General features: G+C 35.4%; 4 protein-coding genes across 6 annotated transcripts in view; 3 read left to right on the top strand and 1 right to left on the bottom strand.

Moving 5' to 3' along the window:
• LOC106669465 (suppressor of lurcher protein 1-like) overlaps positions 1–23,022 on the bottom strand; it is a 185,284-nt gene that overhangs the window by 86,644 nt on the left and 75,618 nt on the right. The gene's annotated exons all lie outside the window — the stretch shown is intronic.
• On the top strand, positions 5,851–6,799 carry LOC106669500. 3 transcript variants are annotated; one of them, XM_014399026.1, is made up of 4 exons: positions 5,851–5,914; positions 5,974–6,099; positions 6,453–6,602; positions 6,682–6,799. In XM_014399026.1, the coding sequence occupies exons 1-4, from the start codon at positions 5,893–5,895 to the stop codon at positions 6,729–6,731; spliced, it is 348 nt and encodes a 115-aa protein (XP_014254512.1). In that variant the 5' UTR covers positions 5,851–5,892; the 3' UTR covers positions 6,732–6,799. The 3 variants fall into 3 exon arrangements, with proteins under 3 accessions (XP_014254512.1, XP_014254511.1, XP_014254513.1); XM_014399025.1 differs by having other exon boundaries at positions 5,965–6,099; XM_014399027.1 differs by having other exon boundaries at positions 5,878–5,914; positions 5,980–6,099.
• LOC106669498 lies at positions 11,624–12,377 on the top strand. Its single transcript, XM_014399023.2, has 4 exons — positions 11,624–11,722; positions 11,777–11,920; positions 12,039–12,191; positions 12,259–12,377. The coding sequence occupies exons 1-4, from the start codon at positions 11,701–11,703 to the stop codon at positions 12,315–12,317; spliced, it is 378 nt and encodes a 125-aa protein (XP_014254509.1). The 5' UTR covers positions 11,624–11,700; the 3' UTR covers positions 12,318–12,377.
• LOC106669499 lies at positions 17,581–18,914 on the top strand. Its single transcript, XM_014399024.2, has 4 exons — positions 17,581–17,661; positions 17,718–17,837; positions 18,587–18,736; positions 18,808–18,914. The coding sequence occupies exons 1-4, from the start codon at positions 17,628–17,630 to the stop codon at positions 18,864–18,866; spliced, it is 363 nt and encodes a 120-aa protein (XP_014254510.1). The 5' UTR covers positions 17,581–17,627; the 3' UTR covers positions 18,867–18,914.

Raw genomic sequence — 23,022 nt, 5'->3', positions numbered from 1 at the left:
ATTTCCAAGTAGCGGAATGCTACAGAGGTAAACAAACAATATCATTTGGAAGAGGATTAATAAGTGTTGACATTCATACAAATGAGTAATCCTGTAAACGTAAACAGAATATTTTATATAGATTTTTTTTAATGAAAACTTAAAATCCTGCATTATTTTCCGGACAACCCAATAATAATTCAACAAAATAAAATCTATATGAACATGGCATTTTTACTCTGTAACCATTTATTTTAATTCTAGATAAAAATTGTATACTTTACTAGCTGTTATTATATATGTTTGAAATAAAAATTTAAGTAAATTTGAAAAAGCTACCGATAAATATTATTATTATACAAAGTGTAATTAGTTTTTGTATGTGAGTTTGTTTATATATATTTGTATAGACAAACTGTCTTAATGTGTGTCTAATTCCTGAGATTTACTGTTTTATTTGCAAATTTTGCAATTTGGCGCGTATAGATTATATCTAGTTTTGTATGCTATAAGTAAAACAGTTTTAACCCCGTGCTAATTTAAATATTAGCGTGCTAATTCCGTATTTGGTGGTACTTTTTATGTTTAAAAAAAGAACATATAAAACTATTAGACATCCTCTGTTTAGTTTAAAAAAAAATATAGAAATATGTCTTTCACACATTTTAAATTGCTATTTTGTATATCGGAATTTGTTTCGCTTGTTGTGATCATGCATAATATCCTTCCGATTTTTTGTGGACAATGGAACTTGTATAAAAGAAAGATTACTGCTATTCCTAAGTAACTCATTATCCTCGATGAAGATCAAATTTGTGCAACCTTCCATACAAATGCCTGCCCAATCTTACACGACCCCATCTTGTCCGGGTGAAAATGTTTCCTTTTCTTTTCCAAACCTTCGTTCGGCTGCCAGAAGACCTCAAACAAAATCGTGGCTCAACTGAAAACAAGATTTTAATCCTATCTTGCTCAGCCCAATTGATGTGATTTTTTGCGAAATGTAACCGAGCTGTTCTGTACTTTGTCAGAAGTTCTGGACCAATTTTCTGAGATATTCCTTGATGCGTAACCTCCAGTAACTTGGTAGCGATGGAAAACATTTCGGATAGTTGTTCTCGGAGCTTTAAGACACTGCCCACATATGCTTGATTTCTTCCATCTTCCAACAATGCTATGATACTAGACGAATCAATTTCACTTAAAACGATCACTCAAACGCACAAATTCAAAACTTAAAAATGATACAACTTAAAAAAATCAAACCACCGTGTGGTGGCCACCTGCAGTTACCACGGTACACGCTAGATGTCACTATCGGTTATAGAATGGTCTCAACTTCACTAGTTTCGTGGTCCAATTTTTATCTTACAATTAATTAAGGTTTTCAGTTGAGATAAAAAAGCAACAGATTAAAGGTCTTAACCTTCACTCTGCAGCCAATCAGAGTAGAGCCCTTTCGAATATAAACAGCGGCTTCAGACGCGTCTCCCGATGAGGTCTCACACAACACCTCTAAATTAATGTATCCGACAACCTCTCACTAATCACCAATGGAACACCGACAACTGAGCAAGGATACTCACAGCATTAGCCTGGAACTCGCCTTCTCAACACAGCCGACTTGGCCAACTGCTGCAGCGAATCCCTTCACCGTTGCAGAGTCAACAGACTCACGGCGCCCGGATTCCAGCCAACGGTTCTCTCGTTCACGGACCACAACCAACGGCACACGCACACAGTCCTGGCCTGGATTCATCGTCTCAACGCTACAAAAATAACACCGGCCCTTCTCAAGACCACCAAAAACTCCCAGTCACTAAACACAGGTAAGTTAGGAAGAAGCTTTACAGAAAAGCCAACAAATAAGAGACGGACTATTAATAATAATTAAGGTTTTTAGTGGAGATAAAAAAGTCAATGGCACGAGCGGGATTCGAACCCACGATCTTCGGCTTGATACGCCGCTGCTCTACCACTTGAGCTATCGTGACCTCGATCCGCTCAGACACAAACTTCCTATCTCAAACCCACCTTTTGAGTTTTCCCTCCTTTTTGCCATTTTTCAAATGTCGTGTAATTGTGTAATGTCGTGTAATTTCATTTTTAATTATTAAATTCACTAATTTCGTGGTCCGCCTGACATTTGAAAAATGGCAAAAAGGAAGGAAAATTCAAAAGGCGCGGTTGTGATGGGAAGTTGGTGACCGAGTAGATCGAGGAAACGATAGCTCAAGTGGTAGAGCAGCGGCGTATCAAGCCGAAGATCGTGGGTTCGAATCCCGCTCGTGTCATTGACTTTTTTTCTCAACTAAAAACCTTAATTATTTGTAATATATTAATTGGTCAAGCGGACCACGAAATTAGTGAATTAAATATTAATTTTCAAAATCCAATTGTAAAGTGGGTGATTTTATCTTAGTTTTATTTACCTCTAGTCCTTTAAAACAGACTAAAATATTGTAAGATAATCAATGGAGGATTGTCTAAGAGATAATTAAAAATATTAAAGGTGGATACTTTTTGTACTTTTCAGAACATTGCGAAGTGTTTTTCCTTAAACTGGCCTTGTCCCTGATTTTATAATATAAAATATTAAAATGTTTTATTTGTTCTATATAATCACTATTGTACATTAATACCATTTGAATTTTTGATATATTACACGAGGATACATTTTTAAATTGGTCATTTTTCAGGCGAGGATGACGGAAAATTCAACTTTCTTTTAAGAGGCAATGCGTTCATCTGGCCACAAAGAGAAACAAATTGCAATTTTAAGAGAGACACGTGTGCTGTCGACCTTGCACGAAAAGGTAATTTACAACCGCAACTCCGGCTGAGTATCAAAGTCCTTCCTCTGGAACTTTATGAGAGGAGTTTTAATATTATAAGAATTTGTCATGGCCCGGTGTTCATTGTTGTTGATAAAAAACAACCGTTTCTAGACTACAATGGCTATGGATAAAACGCCAACAATGAGCGATAAGAAGAAGGAAAAAATAATATTGCAATTTTTCGTAGAGGATAAAGTACATGTTTTATAATCGCATCACTTCATAATTGGTCATGTCCACTTGTTAAACAAATTGAATAGCAAAATAATATTGTTGTATTATTAAAAATGTAGAAAGGTTTTACAAAGAACAAACCTTCACTCTTTTAAAAGAGGTTGCTGTAAAGAAAAGATAATATGTTTCTACAAAAGGGTAAATATTTTAACGAAGCATGTTATCTGTTGTTAATTTGTGTAATTATGTATATTTTAGTGACAAATGATTTTTTGTCTTTTTCAAATTTTTAGTTTTATTTATTTTGCGCGTTATTCTATAAAACTATGGTTGGATATATTCGGATACATTTTGGTTGCATACATTGGACGTTAAATAAGAGAGGTAGAAAGAGAACAAATGTAACCAAATGAACCTCTGGGAAAGGAGTGGCCGAATCTCTAAATTCCAAAAGTACGAAATGAGAGCATGACAGAAATAATGAGTGTCGAATAAACATGCTAAAAACTGAAAAGAGGAAGATACATGTTATGGTCATATTATACGCATGGACTCCAATCGTTGGCTCTAAAAAATGAAAACATGGTCCCCTCTAGGACATCGGTATAGAGGCAGTTCGAGCACCACGTGGGTTAGCACGGTAACTAGTTTGGCAGTGGATGCTTAGGACGGAAATTTATGACGAATGAGAGTCAGCATCCGATATTACATTGGAAACGCTAAATAAAAATTATTCTGAAGACTTGAACAAAAATCATTCATTTATTCAACAAATAATTTTCAGAAAGAAAGCACCTAAGAAACCCTGAATACATGTTTTTTGGAAATTCAAAAAAATTGTCTCAAATTTTTTGCTTTTCAAAGTCTGTAAGAATATAGAAAATAAAACTTTCACATACAGGGTACTGTCAAAGTGTCCGAATGGCATTCTAGCAGAACACACTTCATATTAGAAGTGAAAAAGTTCTAAGATTAAAAAAAAAATCGTGAGAAAGCTGATTAAGATATTTGAATTCTGTAAAGATTATGGGTTCAATACATACAATGGGCAAACGGTAGAAGTAATAAGTAAGAATAATTCACTTTCATATCAGCTAGAGGATAATCAGTGATTGCTTGAAACATATTAGTCTCGTTGAAATACTCTCGAAATCATTTTCACATTTACAACTATAATACTCACACAAATAATTAAGGTTTTCAGTTGAGATAAAAAAGTCAATAGCACGAGCGGGATTCGTACCCACGATCTTCGGCTTGATACGTCGCTGCTCTACCACTTGAGCTATCGTGACCTCGATCCACTCGGACACCAACTGCACATCTCAACCACACCTTTTGAATTTTCCCTCCTTTTTGCCATTTTTCAAATGTCGTGTAATCAATTTGATTTTCGACGACAAATGAAAAGTGGTAGAGCAGCGGCGTATCAAGCCAAAGATCGTGGGTTCGAATCCCGCTCGTGCCATTGACTTTTTTATCTCAACTAAAAACCTTAATTATTTGTATTATATTAATTGGTAAAGCGGACCACGAAACTAGTGAATTTAATAAGTTTAAAATGAAGTATACCTTCACTAAAGCTCTCCGTGGCCATTTCATTTGTCGCCGAGAATCAAATTGATTACACGACATTTGAAAAATGGCAAAAAGGAGGGAAAATTCAAAAAGGTGTGGTTGAGATGGGAAGTTGGTGTCCGAGTGGATCGAGGTCACGATAGCTCAAGTGGTAAAGCAGCGGCGTATCAAGCCGAAGATCGTGGGTTCGAATCCCTCTCGTGCCATTGACTTTTTTATCTCAACTAAAAACCTTACTTAATTGTATGATATTACTTGGTCAAGCGGACCACGAAACTAGTGAAATTAAATAATATTCACGTTGATTATATACAATTATATTTTATATTTTTAAAATTTTATAGAATGTTTGTAAAACAAATTTGTATTCAAAGTTTAACACACAAAAATTACAAAAACCAAATCATTTTGTCGGGAAAGTAAAATGGAATTCGTCTATGTATTTCTTCTTAATTAATGAATTAATTACATTAATTTTAAAAGTAATAAGTAATTAAGTAACTACTCATAGGACAGGCTCTAACAAAACTCAACCATTGAAGATTTTTTACATGTCACTGAGGATCGATCCACTGCAACATAATCAGTTTTGGGCGGCACTACTCACAAACAGTGACTCCCGCGTATGTGAATTGATCAAATTTAATTCTGAAGAATATTAACGAGGTGTATTATACACAATCTGTCTGAAAGTTTAAAAATTATGATTTAACACAATTTTCCTAAAACACCAAACTTTGTTAACAAAAACTATAAAGATGAAAATATGAATATCAAACGAACTATCTTATCAACAATAAAAAAATATAAATTCCAATATTGTTTATTTTGAAATTAATAATACTTGAAAATAGAGGTTGAAAATATTGAAAAAATGTTATATTTGTAAAGCTTTTATAATGTTAATTACAGTTCCATACTCGTGTTAACAGGTTTACCCGACTCTCCGACAGCGCGACCATAAACATAATTGTTTGTTTAATTTATAAATTATCTAATTATTAATATAAATTTATTGATTATTATTTATTAGTTTTATTTGATAATCGATTTTGTTCTACCCGTCGCTACAGAAAATATGGCGAAGTGGATAAACACAAAAATGATTTTTCCGGAGTTTTCCTCCTTGTGAGCTATTAAGATAGCGATATGGCTCTTTGTCAAAGAAAATAAAAGCATTTTTAATATATTTATCTCTGAGCGTGATCGTTTACACGATTGAAACACAAAAAAAAAAACAATTAAAATACATCGAAAATTTCATCTTGTCAGGTATATAAGCAACACTGTTCAGTGAATTTCAGATCACTTTGTCTGCTCGAACATGCTCACTCCATTGTTTCTATGTAAGTTATTCAGTTGAAGGCACAATTATGTTACTGAATGAAAAATGAAGTTTTGATAGTTTCAGGGCTGGCCCTTTTCGTCGTACGAGGAGAAGTCTGTCCTCCCTCTGATGAATTCCCCTTATGTGCAGATTGCGGTGATAAAATGCAAAGTTTTACAAATCTTCATGAAATGTATGACGCAAGTAAGGCACAAGATGATTTTTAAAACAGTAGCCAATTTAATATTTAATTTTCAGTACGGGTTGTCCCAGCATTATGCTGCTAAAATATCTTTAAATGGTAGTCTGAAGCCCATCAAGCTGAAAAATTTATGATATTTTATAATTAAATGTTGTAGAGAATACTACAATAAAAAACGAAAATGTGATGATTTATAAGATTTTTATGTAACGTTGACTTCTGTGAGTTTTGCAGAATGAAAATAGATAAAGACAGATATTTTTCTAGAAACAATTAGCGTGTGTTTATAACATACACAGATTTGTATTTTGTATTTGTATTTTCATACTAATATAATCAAATCTTATTGTTTCAGAGTGTGATTTCCAGCATTATGGATATTGTACCGCAAACCACGCTCCATGTACCCTCGAGTTGGCCCCAAAGTGTGCATGGAATGGCCGTAAATTTAAAAGCTTTTCAAACCCATGTTTGCTAAACCAATTCAACAAATTTTACTACGATCGTACGTCGACATAAGTTTTTCTATTACAAATTAATCAAAGCTGGCGTATTAATATTGTTATGCTTTTTTGTTTTTACAGAATATGTAGTGGTTTCCAACTGCCCGTGTAGGGACGACGCGAACTCGTAAATTTTTTAGTTATTATAACAAATAATTTTGGAAGAAATAAATATACTGCAAACGATTCAAATTTTCAATTGTTTTTATCTTCTTCGACATTCATTTTTTAAATATGTGTGTGTGTGTGTGTGTGTGTTGTATATATTTGTATATATATTAATCAAAGTTTCACGTTTTTTAACGATTAAAAATAAAGACTTTGACTAAAAGAGTTAGAAAAATATCTAAGGAAACTAAAACTAAAAAAATTGCTAAGGAAAATGGCAAATAAAAAAAAAAAAGACGGACTGATAAAATGTGTTTTAATTTTGTTCTAGATTTTTAATTAACATTCCAATATGGCGTATTTCCTCCTTTCCTCCTCTTTCCTTAATTACAACTCGAAGACGCCTCGGTATACTTTCTGCCAGTCTGGAAATGTCTCTTTGCGGGAGGTTAGCCCATTTTTCACGAAGAGACATTTCAAAATCGTGGAAAGTTCAAAATATCAGGAAGCGATGGACGTGTTCTTATCCTGATGTTACGCTGTTGAAGGTACGTTTGTACTCTGCGAGAATTAGAATAGGATTGTCGCTGATAGGCGGATAGGCAACGCATGATGTTCCAAAATTTCATCCAAATAGCGAGCGTCAAAGACCCTCCATGAACAACAACCAATTCTGTGCGACTCAACATTGAAATTCCGCCCATCACCATCACTGAGCTGCCTTGAAAAGGTTGGCTCTGGGAAAAATTACAGCCTTCGTACATTTTCGCCTTCTCCACTCTCTTTCAAACCCATCTAGATCGCAGAGCAAATCTACACTCATCTGTAAAAAGTATAGCAGACCAATCGCGTCTAAAGACCAATGGCTTTGTTCTCGAGCAAGTAGGAGCCGTGCAACTCTATGTGTTCTGGTCAATTCTGTTCCTCTTACGGGGTGAACAACAATCAGTCCATACTGATTTAATCTTCTTCGATATATGTATATGCNTATATATATATACATAGGTGTTACCTAAACCGCCCCTGTCCGTCATCGTACGGTGTGATATGACAAAATAAAAGAAAAACGAGACACCCCAATATGCATAAACAGCAGAGGGCGTGAGGTGTGCCATATACAAGGAGGGAGCAATTAAAAAATTGTCAATCTCTCGCACTTCGAACGTGTTTACGGCGGAACTAAACGCCAGATCGCACTAAGCAAGATCAACCTTAAAATCTTTTCTGTTATTTATGTACCGATTCGCACAGTGCAGTCCAGAAGCTTACGAGAAGAGTCTTCGAGGACCAATAAATAAGCCAAAAGAACAGAAAAAAAACCGCAACAGTTTAGGCGTTGACGCGACCCTCATAATCTGTAAGGTCCCAAAGAACCCAGCGGCCCTGCATTCGAACCCGACATACTTACAAATGGGCTTTTTTTTTAAACACCGGCACTTTGAGGGTTTATATGACCTCCTCTGTTGCGAACCCTCCTTAAAAAGAAAATAAATAGTAAAAAGGGATCGATGCAATTGAGAAGGCGGTCATGTTTCCTTAGGTCCCCGGTCAATGAAGAAGCAGAAAGGGCGGCCTACTCATGCGTATTTAGTTTTAATTTCAAACACAGTAAAAGGAGACTAGAAAAACACTGGATTTTTAAAAATAGACCTTACCCAGCCAAACTGTGACAGGTTAAGAAAGACGTCAGTCCCCGGTTCAGAAGCACGGGTCAAAAAGGGAAAAAACCCTGCTGACTTACGCTTAGATCATGCAAGAATAAACTTCTGGCCAGAATGCGACCACGTAATGTAAGAATAAAATAACGGTCAAACGCCTTTTCAATTGCAGAAAGCTTGGTGTATAGGCAGTATTTTGGCATATTATCGGACTGAGTGTAGACTTCTGGCACGGCGGAAGACCCAGAATTATAAATAATTTGGCATGTATGGAGTTTATAAAGTAATATGAGAACCCGAATTTATTGGAGATATTCTTGATAAATGTGGGTATGAATGTTATATAAACTAGCGTATTGGTGTTTGGTGTAAATGCTCGGCAACCATCTAGTGGCCTAGCCTGTAATTTTGGGTAACGAATTACCACGGTGAATTACTAAATAATATGGGTGGATGATCTTTGGAGAGAACTGATTATGAGATATAGAGCGAGCGGATGAAACGCCGCAGATAAAGTATCACAGGTATTGCGAAAGTATAAGAAAAGTAAGGCATAAATATAAAGATATAAAATTCTCCCAAAAGATCGCAAATAAATGTTGAAGAGGAAAAATGTACCGATAGGCGGCTTTGACCTGCTATTTGCCGTAAAAAATAAAAACCTTAAAATTGAATGAGAGGATTTTGTAATTAAATATACGTTTTTACTACGAAACTTTTAGTGATTATTGATATAATCACTCATCATCAATAATAGTCAATCTGGCAGGATAATTCAAAAGTTGCACTGAAAATTTGTGTCAAAAATGCAACCGAATGCCAAAATTGTAACATCTAGCCTACACGACTGGCAAATTTCAAAGAAATAACTATGTGTGTGGTGATTAGTGACCGTTAATAGATAATTATTCAGAAATTGTGAGATGCGGTCTGGTGTGATGTAGGTTTCAGAAAAACATTTTCTTTATCGTGCCAACGTTACGATCTTTATTGAGATCATCTTCAGGGCCTGGGATTTACAAACATTGTTTACATTTAAAAAATACATTTAGGACGGGGAAAAAAGTGAATTTATACAATGCAAAATGTATTTCTTTATATTCAATCAAAGTATTTCTACTCACTCAAAGTGTTTGTCTTCTGTGTAATTGTGTCATTCTTGCGTGTCGTGTTGAGAGTACCAGTGAGATTTTGCTGTTTTATGTTTATACACGTTGGATTTTGAAGGGGTGGGGAAGGAAGTCGGTATAGAAAAGACATTTTTGTATAAGGCGTCGACTTCTTTGAGGTGAAAAGAGCCGACGAAGGGAAACAAGATGTTGGTAATGGGTCGGCCAGATTATCCTTTCAGGATTATATAGAAAGGGATAAATAGGAAAAGGAAAGCTAAATTATTGGAGAATTAGACTATCTGAAAAATATTTGATGTGTGGAATGTAGTGTGATGATATTTGTACGTTATCTATATTGAATTTGATTAATGATATTGGCGTAGCTGCGACTGAGTTTACATGTATCTGTTCTGTACTTGATGCTGTGTTTATCTTTGTTGATATAAATCATTTCTAAGAAATTACGTTTATGTTTGTTTTGTTCTAATGTAATATTTTTGGATTGTCGAAGTCGAAATTGTTGGTGTTCAAAATGGTGGGTAGCGAATGCTGTAGGATTTTGCTTGGGTTTCTTGCAATCATATGTTGTTTTACTCTCTTGTCCAGATATTGGGATGTAAGACCGATGTAAGTTGCCGGACAGTTTAAACAGTTGATTTTGTAGATTGCGTCAGATTTATTTGTTATTGGTGTGGGATCTTTAATTTTGGGAAAAAGTATATGAATTTTTTATAATTTTTGAATGTTATTTTGAAGTTATTGGACGAGAGAAATGTGTTTATAATTTATATGATAGGCCTTGAATAAATGGCATGGAAATGTATTCAGGTTTGTTTTTATTTTATAGACTTAATGTAGTATTATTAGTAATAGTGGATGGTGTTAGTGTTGAGTTGTAGTTGTTGATTATTCTGTTAATTATGTGTTTAGGGTAGAGATTGTTATGGAGGATCTGTTTGTATATCTTTATGTTCTTGTGGTGAAATGATTCATGGCTCAGGGTAATCATTCTGTGAAGTAACCCTTTGGCCGTGTTTACTATTGTATGAAGAGGATGGTGAGATTTAAAGTTGAGGTAGCGATCTGTGTTTTTTGGTTTTTGATACCAATCTGTTATTAAAGTGCCATCTAGTTGTTTTATTACGAGTGTATCTAAAAATGGTATTTTTTGTTGTTTTCGATTTCATGTGTAAATTGTAGGCGTGGGTGAAAGCTATTAAATGTATCCAATGCAGTTTGAATTTGATCTGTGGGAACTGCTGTCAATATATCATCCACGTATTTAGTGAGGAAGGGTAATGTGAAGGGAAATTGTGGTATGACTGTATTTAATAGATGTGTCATAATTATGTTTGCCAGCTCGGGCCTAGGTTGGTACCCATGGCTATACCAAACAGTTGTTTGTAAAATTGATTGTCGTATGTAAAATATCCGTTAACTCAGCAGTGTCGGATCATTGTTGATGATGTCAATGATACAAAAATGGCACAATTACACACAAGACAAACACTTTGAGTGAGTAGAAATACTTTGATTGAATATAAAAAGATATATTTTGCATTGTATAAATTCACTTTTTTCCACGTCCTAAATGTATTTGTTAAATCTAAACAATGTTTGAAAATCCCAGGCCCTGAAGATGATCTCAATAAAGATCGAAACGTTAGCACAATAAAGAAAATGTTTTTCTGAAACCTACATCACACCAGACCGCATCTCACGATTTATGAATAATTAGTTTTTTATCTCAACCAAGACCTTTCATTAAAAAAATAATTAATTGAACAATGTAACTTGGTCAATTGACCACTAAAACGTAAATGAATTACAATAAATATTTATCAGTTAAGTAAGCATGTTAATAATACATTATGAACTGAATTATAGTTTTCAGTATTATAGTTTTGTTGCGTTTTATATTATTCGGCTTATGCATAGTTCTCAGATACAAATATAATGAGGTAGAAACTACAAAATAAGTAAAAACGCCACAAAATACTTTTAGGGATTTTTCATATTGAGTAAGCTATTAAGATAAGACAATTACCAATTACCATCCAAGTACATGGAGCATTGTCAATAATTATTTATCATCTAGCGTTGTCGTTTGCACGATAACAAAAGTCAAAACAAATCTGAATGCATTTTCCCTTGAAATTTGTACCAGTATATAAACGATACTGTTTTACAGAGAAAATCACATCGTCTTAAGCTTTCCCAACATGCTCGTCCAATTTGTTCTCTGTAAGTAATCAACATGTAACAATTCGTTTCCGTATATTTGAACGATTGGCACAGTTTTAGGGCTGGGTTGCCTGGTCGTCCAAGGGACTGTCACTCCTGACCTCATGGTCCGTAACGTTTGCGCGGATTGCAACGATCAGATGAGAGATTTTGCAAGTGTGGAGGCAATGCATGAATTTAACTCCCATCATGACGCTTGTAAGCTAACGAATATAGTTATATTTCAATAATATTCAAAAAACGTTTAGCTTTTAAAACCATGTATAATTTTTTTGTGCACTTTGGCAACCATTATACAAATTTGATTTTTTTTCAGACTGTGACTTTCAGCATAGCGGAAGTTGTAGTAAAGTCGTCCCATTCTTCTGCACTAGGCAATATGAACCCCGATGTGCATGGAACGGTCGAAAATTTAGAAACTTTTCAAACGATTGTGAACTGAGAAAATTCAATTATCAATACTATGATCGTGAGTAATATTTTTTATCGGACTTAAACTAAAAACCATTATCACATATCCATTTCTATTTCTTCAGGTTATTTCGCAGTTTCCAACTGCCTATGCCACCCCGATGCTAATCGCAATTTGTTTTAATCATCTGATATAAAAAATGGTTATTAAGTTATAAATAAACATTAAGCATAGCGAGTGAAATATTGTTTTCCCTGAGTCATTATTTTCTTTAAAAAATATTGTTACAATGTACATATATTAAGCCATAGAGTTGCTAAAGGCCAAAGTTATATTGTAAGAAATGAGGCAACATTCTAAAGTTTTTCGATAATAACGTAATAACATAAATAATTTTATGTTGATTATGAAAATAAAATCGCAAGTCTGTCGTTCCTATTTAAATTTGAATTTGACATAGAAATCAAGAAGACAAACACCCACACACAAACGTATAAAAAAATGTACAAAAGGTGGATCCTCCTGTGGCGCCCTTATTAGAGAGATATGCTGAATAGGAATGCCTCGGTAAAACGATGGTAGTCGTCTGGGTAGACACCAGGTGGACATGTCGGGCAGGAGGGCATCGAAATTGCACGGGTGGCGAAACCTGGGAGTCTCGCCCTCCAGGCCGAAGTGCGATCCGGCCGGGACGCTTGTATGAGCAGTAAAGAAAACAATAAAATAATGTATGTTGCGCCAATGGACCGGAGAGGCCGAGTACCTCTTGCGTATCAAAGGCGCGACTGAGTGATGTCCCACCGATGGTCTGAAAGGAAAGGAAAGATGCGTGCTCACCCGTTTGAGGATAATCCATACACAATGGTCACACACATGCTGTTGGGGCACACGCGTCGCAGGTGACGAGCTATAGAGAAATATTGCAAATTTGTCACGCTTGGACGAAGGTTTATCCTCTTATATGGATCGAGTAGGCATGGCACACGATATAAAGGCAAACTTTCGGAATCAGAGTGTGCTGTTGGGTCCCCGGTTTTGATTTTCAAGGGAACGGAGGGTTCCCCATCTTATAAACTAAATGTTTTATGTATGTAATGTCTTTTAACGTGGTAACATAAATTAGATAATGTTTATGTAAGGTATTTTGGTTGAGATAAAAAAGTCAGTGTCATGAGAGGGGATTCGAACCCATGACCTTCGGCTAAATACGCCGTTGCTCTACCACTTGAGCTATCGTGACTTCGATACACTCGGACACTAACTTCCCATCTCAACCCCACCTTTTCAAATTTTCTCCCGTTTTTGCCATTTTTCAAAATAACTTACATAAAGATTAATTAATTCAAAAACATTATTCGGACCACGACCTCTAATGTGTATTTGTCGTGCCATGGCCAGTGAGGAGAGCTGCTTTGGCCTAATTATATTTTTACATATATGGAGAACTGAAAAGTTCAGTGTATAGCACACCCATCGAAACGAGGGAACAGCTCATAGAGAAAATTGAAATCACTTGCAATGACGTGAGGGAAATAAGGAAGAGAAATGCACATTATTTTTGTTACCAACTAATAAATTTTTTTATTAAAAACATGACATGTACGACGTTTTTCTGCTTTCCTCAGTTCGATATCAGGTTTTCAACCTTGCAAAGGGTATTTCACTAAGAAAAGTTCTAAAAAAGGTAAGTCAGTCTGTCCTTAAATAAGACAACTTTGGTGAAATCTCCGAAAATTTTGATGGAAAAGTCATTGCACGAGGCACAATTGAGTATTTGCCAAGAAAAACATGAGTTTTGCCATTTTTTATTATTTGAGTGGGTGCTGTGCATTAAACGCGAATTTTTCAACGGAAATGTTTTGTAGTTTGCGAAATAAATGTCAGATCTGTAATTTAATTTCGCTAAATTAGAAAAATTACGATTTTATGTGAGGAAATCTAATATTAGACAAAAATCACAAAAATTTTAAGATCTCAGGAATGGTTCAAGATAGAAACCTCGTTCTGGTAGCACTGAACTACATTTTATTTAGTAAATTCAACATGGCAGTATTGACATTTAACCTTGTATAGGTATATACATTGTTATTCACTAATTTTACGACAAAGTTCGTCAGGTGCTTCTACACCTCAATTCCAACAAAACTGTAGGTACTTTCTAACCATAAGCGGAGTGTCAACTCTTTCGCAGATCACTAATTTCGTGGTCCGCTTGATCAATTAATATATTACAATTAATTAAGGTTTTTAGTTGAGATAAAAATGTCAATAACACAAGCGGGATTCGAACCCACGATCTTTGGCTTGATACGCCGCTACTCTACGACTTGAGCTATCGTGACCTCGATCCACTCGGACACCAACTTCTCATCTCAACCACACCTTTTTGAGTTTTCCCTCCTTTTTGCCATTTTTCAAATGTCGTATAATCGGATTGGATCGAGGTCACGATAGCTCAAGTAGTAGAGCAGTGGCGTATCTAGCCGAAGATCGTGGGTTCGAATCACGCTCGTGCCATTGACTTTTTTTTATCTCAACTCCTTAATTATTCGTATAATGTTGAAATTCACATTTGACATATGACGTACGTATACGTTTTTAAATTGATCATTTTTCAGGCTAGAATGACGGAATGTACATCTTTCTTTAAGAAACATTGTGTTTACCGGTACAAGAAGAGAAGTAAATTGTAATTTTAAGAGGGAAACGTGGGTTGCCGACCTTGGGCGAAAGGATAATTAACAACCGTAATTCCTGCCGACTATAAAGTCCTTCCTCTGTACTTTTATGAGCGAGTTTTAATATTATAAGAACTTGTCTCGACCTCTTGGTGATAATGGTTGTTGATAAAAATAGACTACAATGGCTTTGGATAAAATGCCAATAATGAGCGTTAAGAAGAACGAAAAATACAATTATATTTTTTCGTATAGGACAAAGTGCATCTTTTATTGTCACATCTCTTCACGTCAATTAATCAATACCATTTTAAAAACAATTTGAATAGCAAAAAACCTATTGTTGTAATAAATAATACAAACGGAGAAAGCTTTTACATAGCACTCTCATCACGACACGCAAGGATGGCACAATTACACAGAAGACAAACACTTTGAGCCCTGAAGATGATCTCAATAAAGATCGAAACGTTGGCACGATAAAGAAAATGTTTTTCTGAAACCTACATCACACCCGACCGCATCTCACGATATCTGAATAACTTTTACAGAGATCACGAATTAACTGTTTTGAGGTTGTATGAATAGAAATAAACTGTAAGAAAGTGCTGAGCCGGAGGGGTGTTGGATGGTCTCCTAGGGTCACCCAATTTGGTAATGTAAGAAGAAAATGAAGAAAAGTCAATTATTTTGGTCCTGGGAAGCCAAAATCACGCTGATTGCGTTCTACAGAAGGCCCAACATCCCATGGACGCCTAACTTTTTTATAATTAGGTAAAAAGTGCAGTGTCTGTTTTGAATGAATAGAAAGGAAAAACGTAATAAAAGTAGTGTGACTTCCTGACCAGGATGGCAGTGACCTTAAGTCACGTTACTCCGTGATAAAAGTCCAGTTTTTTCCATGTTCACCCAGCACAGACAATGATGTTTAAACAAAAAATTTACATGAATTACAACGGAAATGATACTTAGCTTAGATCCACATACCAATGTATGATCTTTAGATTACAAAAACTAACGGTTTTGCAATGTCGAATCTGGAACGAAGTAACGTCGTGGCATCGTCCATCTCTTGCTCCAAATCGAACACGGGCTGCCCAATCTTAAAAAGTGTTATCAAGTCTTTCTTGATTGAGGATGACTGTTTTCAAAGCAAGGGATAGGGAGGCCACAAGGCCTACTGCACCTCGACCTAAATAGATCTATTTTGCTCCTCTGTTAATTATAACTCACTGTCCAGCTTCCATTAAGCAGCCTCCACAGCTTTTCCAGCGGCTCCTTGGTGTAGGATCTTGCTTGTGGTTTTTCTTGTCCTAGTTGCAAGAACCTGCACCTACATAGATAGACCTTCGCAGAAACATAAAATGTTTTCTGCGGTGTTTTCAAAGCAAGACTCTTCATTCTCTTCCTGGTTCTCTCTCTATCTCTCTCTCTCTCTCCCTCTCTCTCTCTCTCTCTCTCTCTCTCTCTCTCTCTCTCTTTCTTTCTCTCTTTCTCTCTCTCTCTCTCTCTCTCTCTCTCTCTCTCTCTTTTCTCTTTTTATTTATCTCATAGTTTTCAGGACGTCTGAGACTCTCACAAACTAACTTGCAACTTTCTGTGTTTCTAACTGGTACCAGTTTTCATACTCCGACTCGAAACTTGCGCCCGTCATGCTTGCACCCCCTTTATGAGAATCCACTCAACCAACGACAAAGAAATTCCCTAATGTCGACTATCTGATTGATGTTCAAGACATGATGATTTTAATGCCTCAAATAAAAGAAACTCCGGTCGCAAGTGTGGTTCAACCATATATAAATAATACGCTTGATGGAGTACTGGCAGTTGTAAATATTGGAGCGGTTTGACGAACACTTCTTTCGTTTCCTTCTGTCCTTCTCTTCTGGAAGGATGTTTTAGAGCATCTGATGAAAATAAATTTACAAGTTTCGTTAAACAGAAGCGTAGAACTACTGCATCCTTCCGCTTAGTGCAGTTGCTTGAATCTTCAAAAAGGGCTATTCTAAGCAGTTACCTGGGTCATGTTGCTTTTTACGAAATTCAAACAAGTTTCGCAATTTCGCGAATTGAATAATTGTCCAAGTAATAAAGCAATCGATATAACTTTTCCAATGAGAGCACTGAGGGCTGAGCAGTCTAAATCATAGATTTGTAATTTTTAAACTTTCACTGAACACCTGTTATTTTTCTCTTTGAGCATTTGTATCACAGTTATGAAATTCTCCGTGCAAATAAAATTTAAAATAAAAGTAAAATCTAATTAAAATATATTTTCTACATAGTTAATGGTTAATTATACTTTTTATATAAAGTCTTGATTGAGATGAAAAATTAAGCCGAATATTTAATTGTGTTGTAATTCACTTATTGTAATCGATCAAAATTAAACAGCTCAAAAACCAATTTCCATTAGAACTTAGCGTTGGCGTTGGATCGGCCGATTCATGTCGAGAGTCTTTGTAACTCGAACTTATTTATGATTTATTATTATTTGGTACGCATCAGCAGAGCTCATATCAACCTGATGATTAGCGTGTAATGCTTGAATACTGTAACGTCGTTAACAACAAATCGTTGAGCAAAACCCTCATTTACAAAAAGTAAGAATATTTTTTCCCGGGTTTTCCTTCTTCGTGAGCTATTAAGATTATACGGCTCATTGTCAATGAACATTCAAGCATTTTTACAACATCTCTCTCCGAGCGTGATAGTTTAAACGATTAAAACTCAAAAAGCAAATTAAAATATATTGAAATTTACTTTTTTTAGGTATATAAGCAACACTGTTGTCAGCAAACACCAGTTCACTTCTATGCGCCCCAACATGCTCATTCCACTCTGTCTTTGTATGTTGTTCAGTTGAAGACAAAATTATGTACATATTAATTTTTGTTTGTTTCAGGGTTGATCCTTCAGGTAGTCCAAGGAGAAAAATGCCTTCCTTCTGATGATTACCCCGTGTGTGCGGCTTGCGAAAACAACATGCAAACTTTTGCAAACCTTCATGAAATGAATGACGCACGTAAGCCATGAGTTGATTTTTAAAACAGTAACAAAACATAATATTGAAGTAAATGTCATATTGTCGGTTTTTTCAATAAAGAAGTTCTCTTATGCCACGTTTTATGAGTATGAGTTGACACATCATTATACTATTAACATATTTTTATATGTTAGTTTGAAATATCATCAAGTTGAAAAATTTGTGACACCTTACAATTAAATATTTTAGAAAATACTACATTAATATTACTAAATTGTTTAATTTTACATTCTCTGAAAAGGTTTTTTTTCTGAATTTTCTTTGTTTTACTTGTAAAAAGTATAATTAATTGGAATAATTAATAGGTCAATTATGACTGCTAACTTATATGGATTTTTATGTAACGTTACCTATTGTGATAATTGCGAACTTAAAATAGATAGAAATAGGATTTTTTCTTGAAACAATTAGAGAGACTGTATAACATGCACAGAAAATTTAATGTTTAAACAATAGTAATAATTTAAAAATGGCAAAAAAGGAGGGAAAACTCATAAGGTGGGGTTGAAATAAGAAGTTGATGTCCGAGTGGATCGAGGTCACGATAGCTCAAGTGGGGTAGAGCAGCGGCGTATCTAGCCGAAGATCGTGGGTTCGAATCCCGCTCGTGCCATTAACTTTTTTTCATCTCAACATAAAACCTTAATTAATTGTAATGTATTAATTGGTCAAGCGAACCACGAAAGTAGTGAATTTAATACTAATAATTTTAAATTTTACTGTTGCAGATTGTGATTTTCAGCATTATGGACATTGTACCGTAAACCATTATGCATGCACCCTACAATATGACCCAAAATGTGGATGGAATGGACTTAAGTTTAAAACCTTTTCGAACTTATGCATGCTAACTCAATTCAACCGAGCTTACTACGATCGTACGTCGACATAATCTTTTCCATTACAAAATAAGCAAAGCAGGCGTATTAAATCTGTTCGTTTTTTCCAGATTATGTTGTTGTTTCCAACTGCGCCTGTAGGGACGACGCCAACAACCCAGAGTTTTAGTTATTATAAAAAATGTAATTGTTGAAGAAATAAATGTATTGCAGATGATTTATCTTTTTTCTTCTTAGATATTCATTTTTGAAAAATTATGTAGGTGTGAACCGCGTTGGTTCAGCGTCCGACTCGTATGTGCCACGTTCTATTATGTGTTCCAACCCCATCGTACCCCAATGAAGTTTACTCATATATACTCAAATGTAAAAGGAAATTTTTGTTGATTCCAAAATATTCAAACAGCTATCGTATTATACATTATAATAGTTACTAATTATTATTTCCTAATAACTAACCATTATTATTACTAATACATAGAATTTTTTTACGTCATATACAGTTTTCAAGTCATTATTCTTTTTGTAAGGTCTGTAACGTCTTGGTTGAGATAAAAAAGTCAGCGTCACGAGCGGGATTCGAACCCATGATTTTCGGCTAAATGCGCCGTTGCTCTACCACTTGAGCTATCGTGACTTCGATCCTCTCGGAAACCAACTCTCCATTTCAACCTACAACTATTCGAATTTTCTCTCTTTTTGCCACTTTTTTATCTGAACCAAGACCTTACTTAAAAAGAATAATTAATCGAAAGAAGTATCTTGTTCAATTGGCCACTAAAACGTAAATGGAATAAGATAATAAGTAAAAGAAGTATCACTTCACTAAATAGCTCCGCGTGGCCACTTCGTGAGTCGCTGCGAATCGAACCCTGATTACACGACATTTGAAAATGGTAAAAAGAGGGAAGGTTCGAACGGTAGTAGATTGAGATAGAGAGTTGGTTTCCGAGAGAATGTAAGTCACGACAGCTAAGTGGTAGAACAGCGGTGCATTTAGCCGAAGGTCGTGAGTTCGAATCCCGCTCGTGACACTGACTTTTTTATCTTAACCCAGTCCTTACATAAAAAGATTAATTAATTGGAAGAAGTAACTAGGTCAATTCACTACTAAAACATAAATGGGTTATATAAAGTATTTTGTTTATTTGTATTTACGCTCTCATATTAAAACTCGTAATAAAATCGCATAATTTGTTGATGATATTAAATCTCAGCATCTTTGGGGGGGAAGGTTGAAGTGTCGTTTCTTTGGCATTTGAGAGTCGTACAAAGGAATGTTGACAAATTTTGCAGTGCGTGATGATGTGTTCGAGATCCTCATATCTTTCGCAGGACCGACATTTTGCTGGGGGGATCATATTCATTCTGTTGAGATATCCATTACACAATCCGTGATTTAATCTTAGCCTTATTATCGTTATGCAAAATGCCTTGGTTATATTAATTGCTTTGGAGAACCAGGGTGCACGGGCTACCCATGTTTATATAAATTATTTATTTAAGTTATTGTTAATTAATTAATTTATTATTATAGTTTATATTTATTTCATTGTATAAATTTAAACACATTTGGGGTTTGTGTTTGTGGTCTTGATAGATAAGCAATACCATTATAACCTGACGGTACACATTTGAAAGGTGTGAAAAATATTTTATAAAAATTAATTAAGGTTTTTAGTTGAGATGAAAAAAAGTTAATGGCACGAGAGGGATTCGAACCCACGACCTTCGGCTAGATGCGCCGCTGCTCTACCACCTGAGCTTCGTGACCTCGATCCACTCGGACATCAACTCCCCATCTCAACCCCACCTTATGAGTTTTTTTCATCTCAACTAAAATCCTTAATTAATTGTCATGTATTAATTGGTCAAGCGGACCACGAAAGTAGTGAATTAATGATTTAAAAATGAAGTACACTTCACTAAAGCTCTCCGTCGCCATTTCAATTGTCGTCGAGAATCCAAACCTATTACACGACATTTGAAAAATGGCAAAAACAGGGAAAACTCATGGGGAGTTGATGTCCGAGTGGATCGAGGTCACTCCCAGAGATAAAATGGTCCAAAATCTTGGGGTTTGTGAACAAGTCCAAGAAGTTTATGCAGGACACGTGAACCGACCAAGTCCCGGACCTTTTAGGGATGGGGTACGAGTCTACAGGCGTTTAACCCCTCGGGTCATGGTCGCCCACCCTGCATAATATATATATGGGTAGAGTACCGCATATGAAAATTCACAGGTATTGAGAAAATTTAAGAAAAGCAAGATATAAACGTAGAAATAGAAAATAATGCCAAAAGTTTGTAAACAAATGCGGAAGAGGAAATTTCTATCGACAGTCAGCTGTTGGAGCAAAGAATTGCTACCCTTCTACTAAGTGGAATTCATCAAAGTAATAAATAACATTATATTTTTAAAGAAATTTATCAACTTATGATGTAATTAATAAAAGGACCACTATATTCAGGTAATATCGTTTTGTAAATGAGTAATAAAATAGTATTTAATTTACAACTGAATAAAAATTTAGTAAAAAATAGTGAATCTGATGAACCCCCGTTAGTTATTAGAAGAAAATGATTAGCAGAAAAATATGTGCTCAAAACCTATTCCTTAAACCACCAGCTGTTCTTAAATTAATGTTTGATGTATTAACATCCCCCTATTGGCCAAAAAAAGACACCCATTAATGATCACCCTAGGGTGGGAATGTCCTAGATTACATCAATCAATCAATGTAAACAATAGACTTCCTCTATTTCAGCTTCAATTCTTCTCTTCATTGCAAAAATCCCATTTGGTTATACTGCCTAATTTGCCGAATTCCCGTGTTATGAAGTAAACTTTAGATTCTGCGAACTGATCCGCCAAACATGGCCTAACGCAACTGTTATTTTCACGGCGGTTCCAAGTTGGATGGAAAGTCGGTTGGAGCGTACTATGACGCTTCCAAAAGTAAATATGCATCGTACCATTCCGCTATGAGAGCTCCCCCTTTACATGCGAATCGTACACAATCCTTATGGCTCTCGAATACGCAGAATCTATCGGCGACAATCAGGTGTTGATTTGTTCTGACTGTAGAAGTGTATTAACCAGTATACCGACTCCAAACCTTTCTAAATCTTACAGTTCAGAATTGACAATTAAAATTATTAACAGTTTAGACGTTATCGGGAATAAAGGTAAACAAATAGATTCCTATGGGTAAGACGTCACTGTTCATTGATAGGAAACAAGAAAACTGATGAGCTGGCCAAGGCAGCTACAAAAAAACCAGTAATAGATAGAGAATTTAAAATACCACATTACCACATCAATGTTATTAAAATAAGATCAATTGAAGCGTGACAGAATAGATACAGATCTTTAAGGACTGGACAGTAGTATAAATCTATCTTGCCTAAGGCCGGTTGCAAACCTTGATTCACCAGAGCAAGGTTTGAGCGGTTCAGCACTATCACAATAGGCAGACTACGTTCAAACCAAGGCATCTGTAAAGCATACCTCCACATGATTGGACAGGACGACAGTGAACTGTGTTCGGTGTGCAACCAACTTGAAAACGCGGAACATATCGTATGGTACTGCAAAAAATTTGGAAGAAAGACACTTTTCCATTAATGCAAAATTGCAAATTACAAATTGTTAATATATCAGAAAAGTGTGGTGATTAGTGACCGTTAATCGATATTTGTTTAGAAATCGTGAGATGCGGTCTGGTGTGATGTAGGTTTCAGAAAACATTTTCTTTATCGTGCCAACGTTTCGATCTTTATTGAGATCATCTTCAGGGCCTGGGATTTACAAACATTGTTTACATATAACAATTACGTTTTGGATGTAGAAAAGTGAATTTATATAATGGAAAATAATTTTTTTTATATATTCAATCAAAATAAATTCACTGACTGACAATTCAATAAATCCCAGGCCCTGAAGATGATCTCAATAAAGATCGAAACGTTGGCACGATAAAGTAATTGTTTTTCTGATACCTACATCACACCAGACCGCATCTCACGATTTCTAAATAAATATACAGAAAACTTCAGCGTTTATCGGGCTTTGGACGATTTTATAAAACGAACTGGTTGTAGTTTGTGACTGCTGTAAATGACCAACTAAACAATTATTCGCATGGATGAGGACAATAGGTCAATGCCAAAAAAATTGACTAAAATGAGATTGATTTATGTCATGTTTTGTTTTGGATAATGTCGTTTTGTTAAAAAAAAAACTGTTTCATTTCCCAAGGATATTTTATAACAAAATAACAGTCGATAAATCTCGAATCACCTACGTTTCATTCTGTCTTGGA

Source organism: Cimex lectularius, unplaced genomic scaffold (assembly GCF_000648675.2).
Source record: "Cimex lectularius strain Harlan isolate CLEC.00 unplaced genomic scaffold, Clec_2.1 scaffold128, whole genome shotgun sequence".
Classification (NCBI taxonomy): domain Eukaryota; kingdom Metazoa; phylum Arthropoda; class Insecta; order Hemiptera; family Cimicidae; genus Cimex; species Cimex lectularius.
This window is presented reverse-complemented; position numbering and strand designations above follow the sequence as displayed.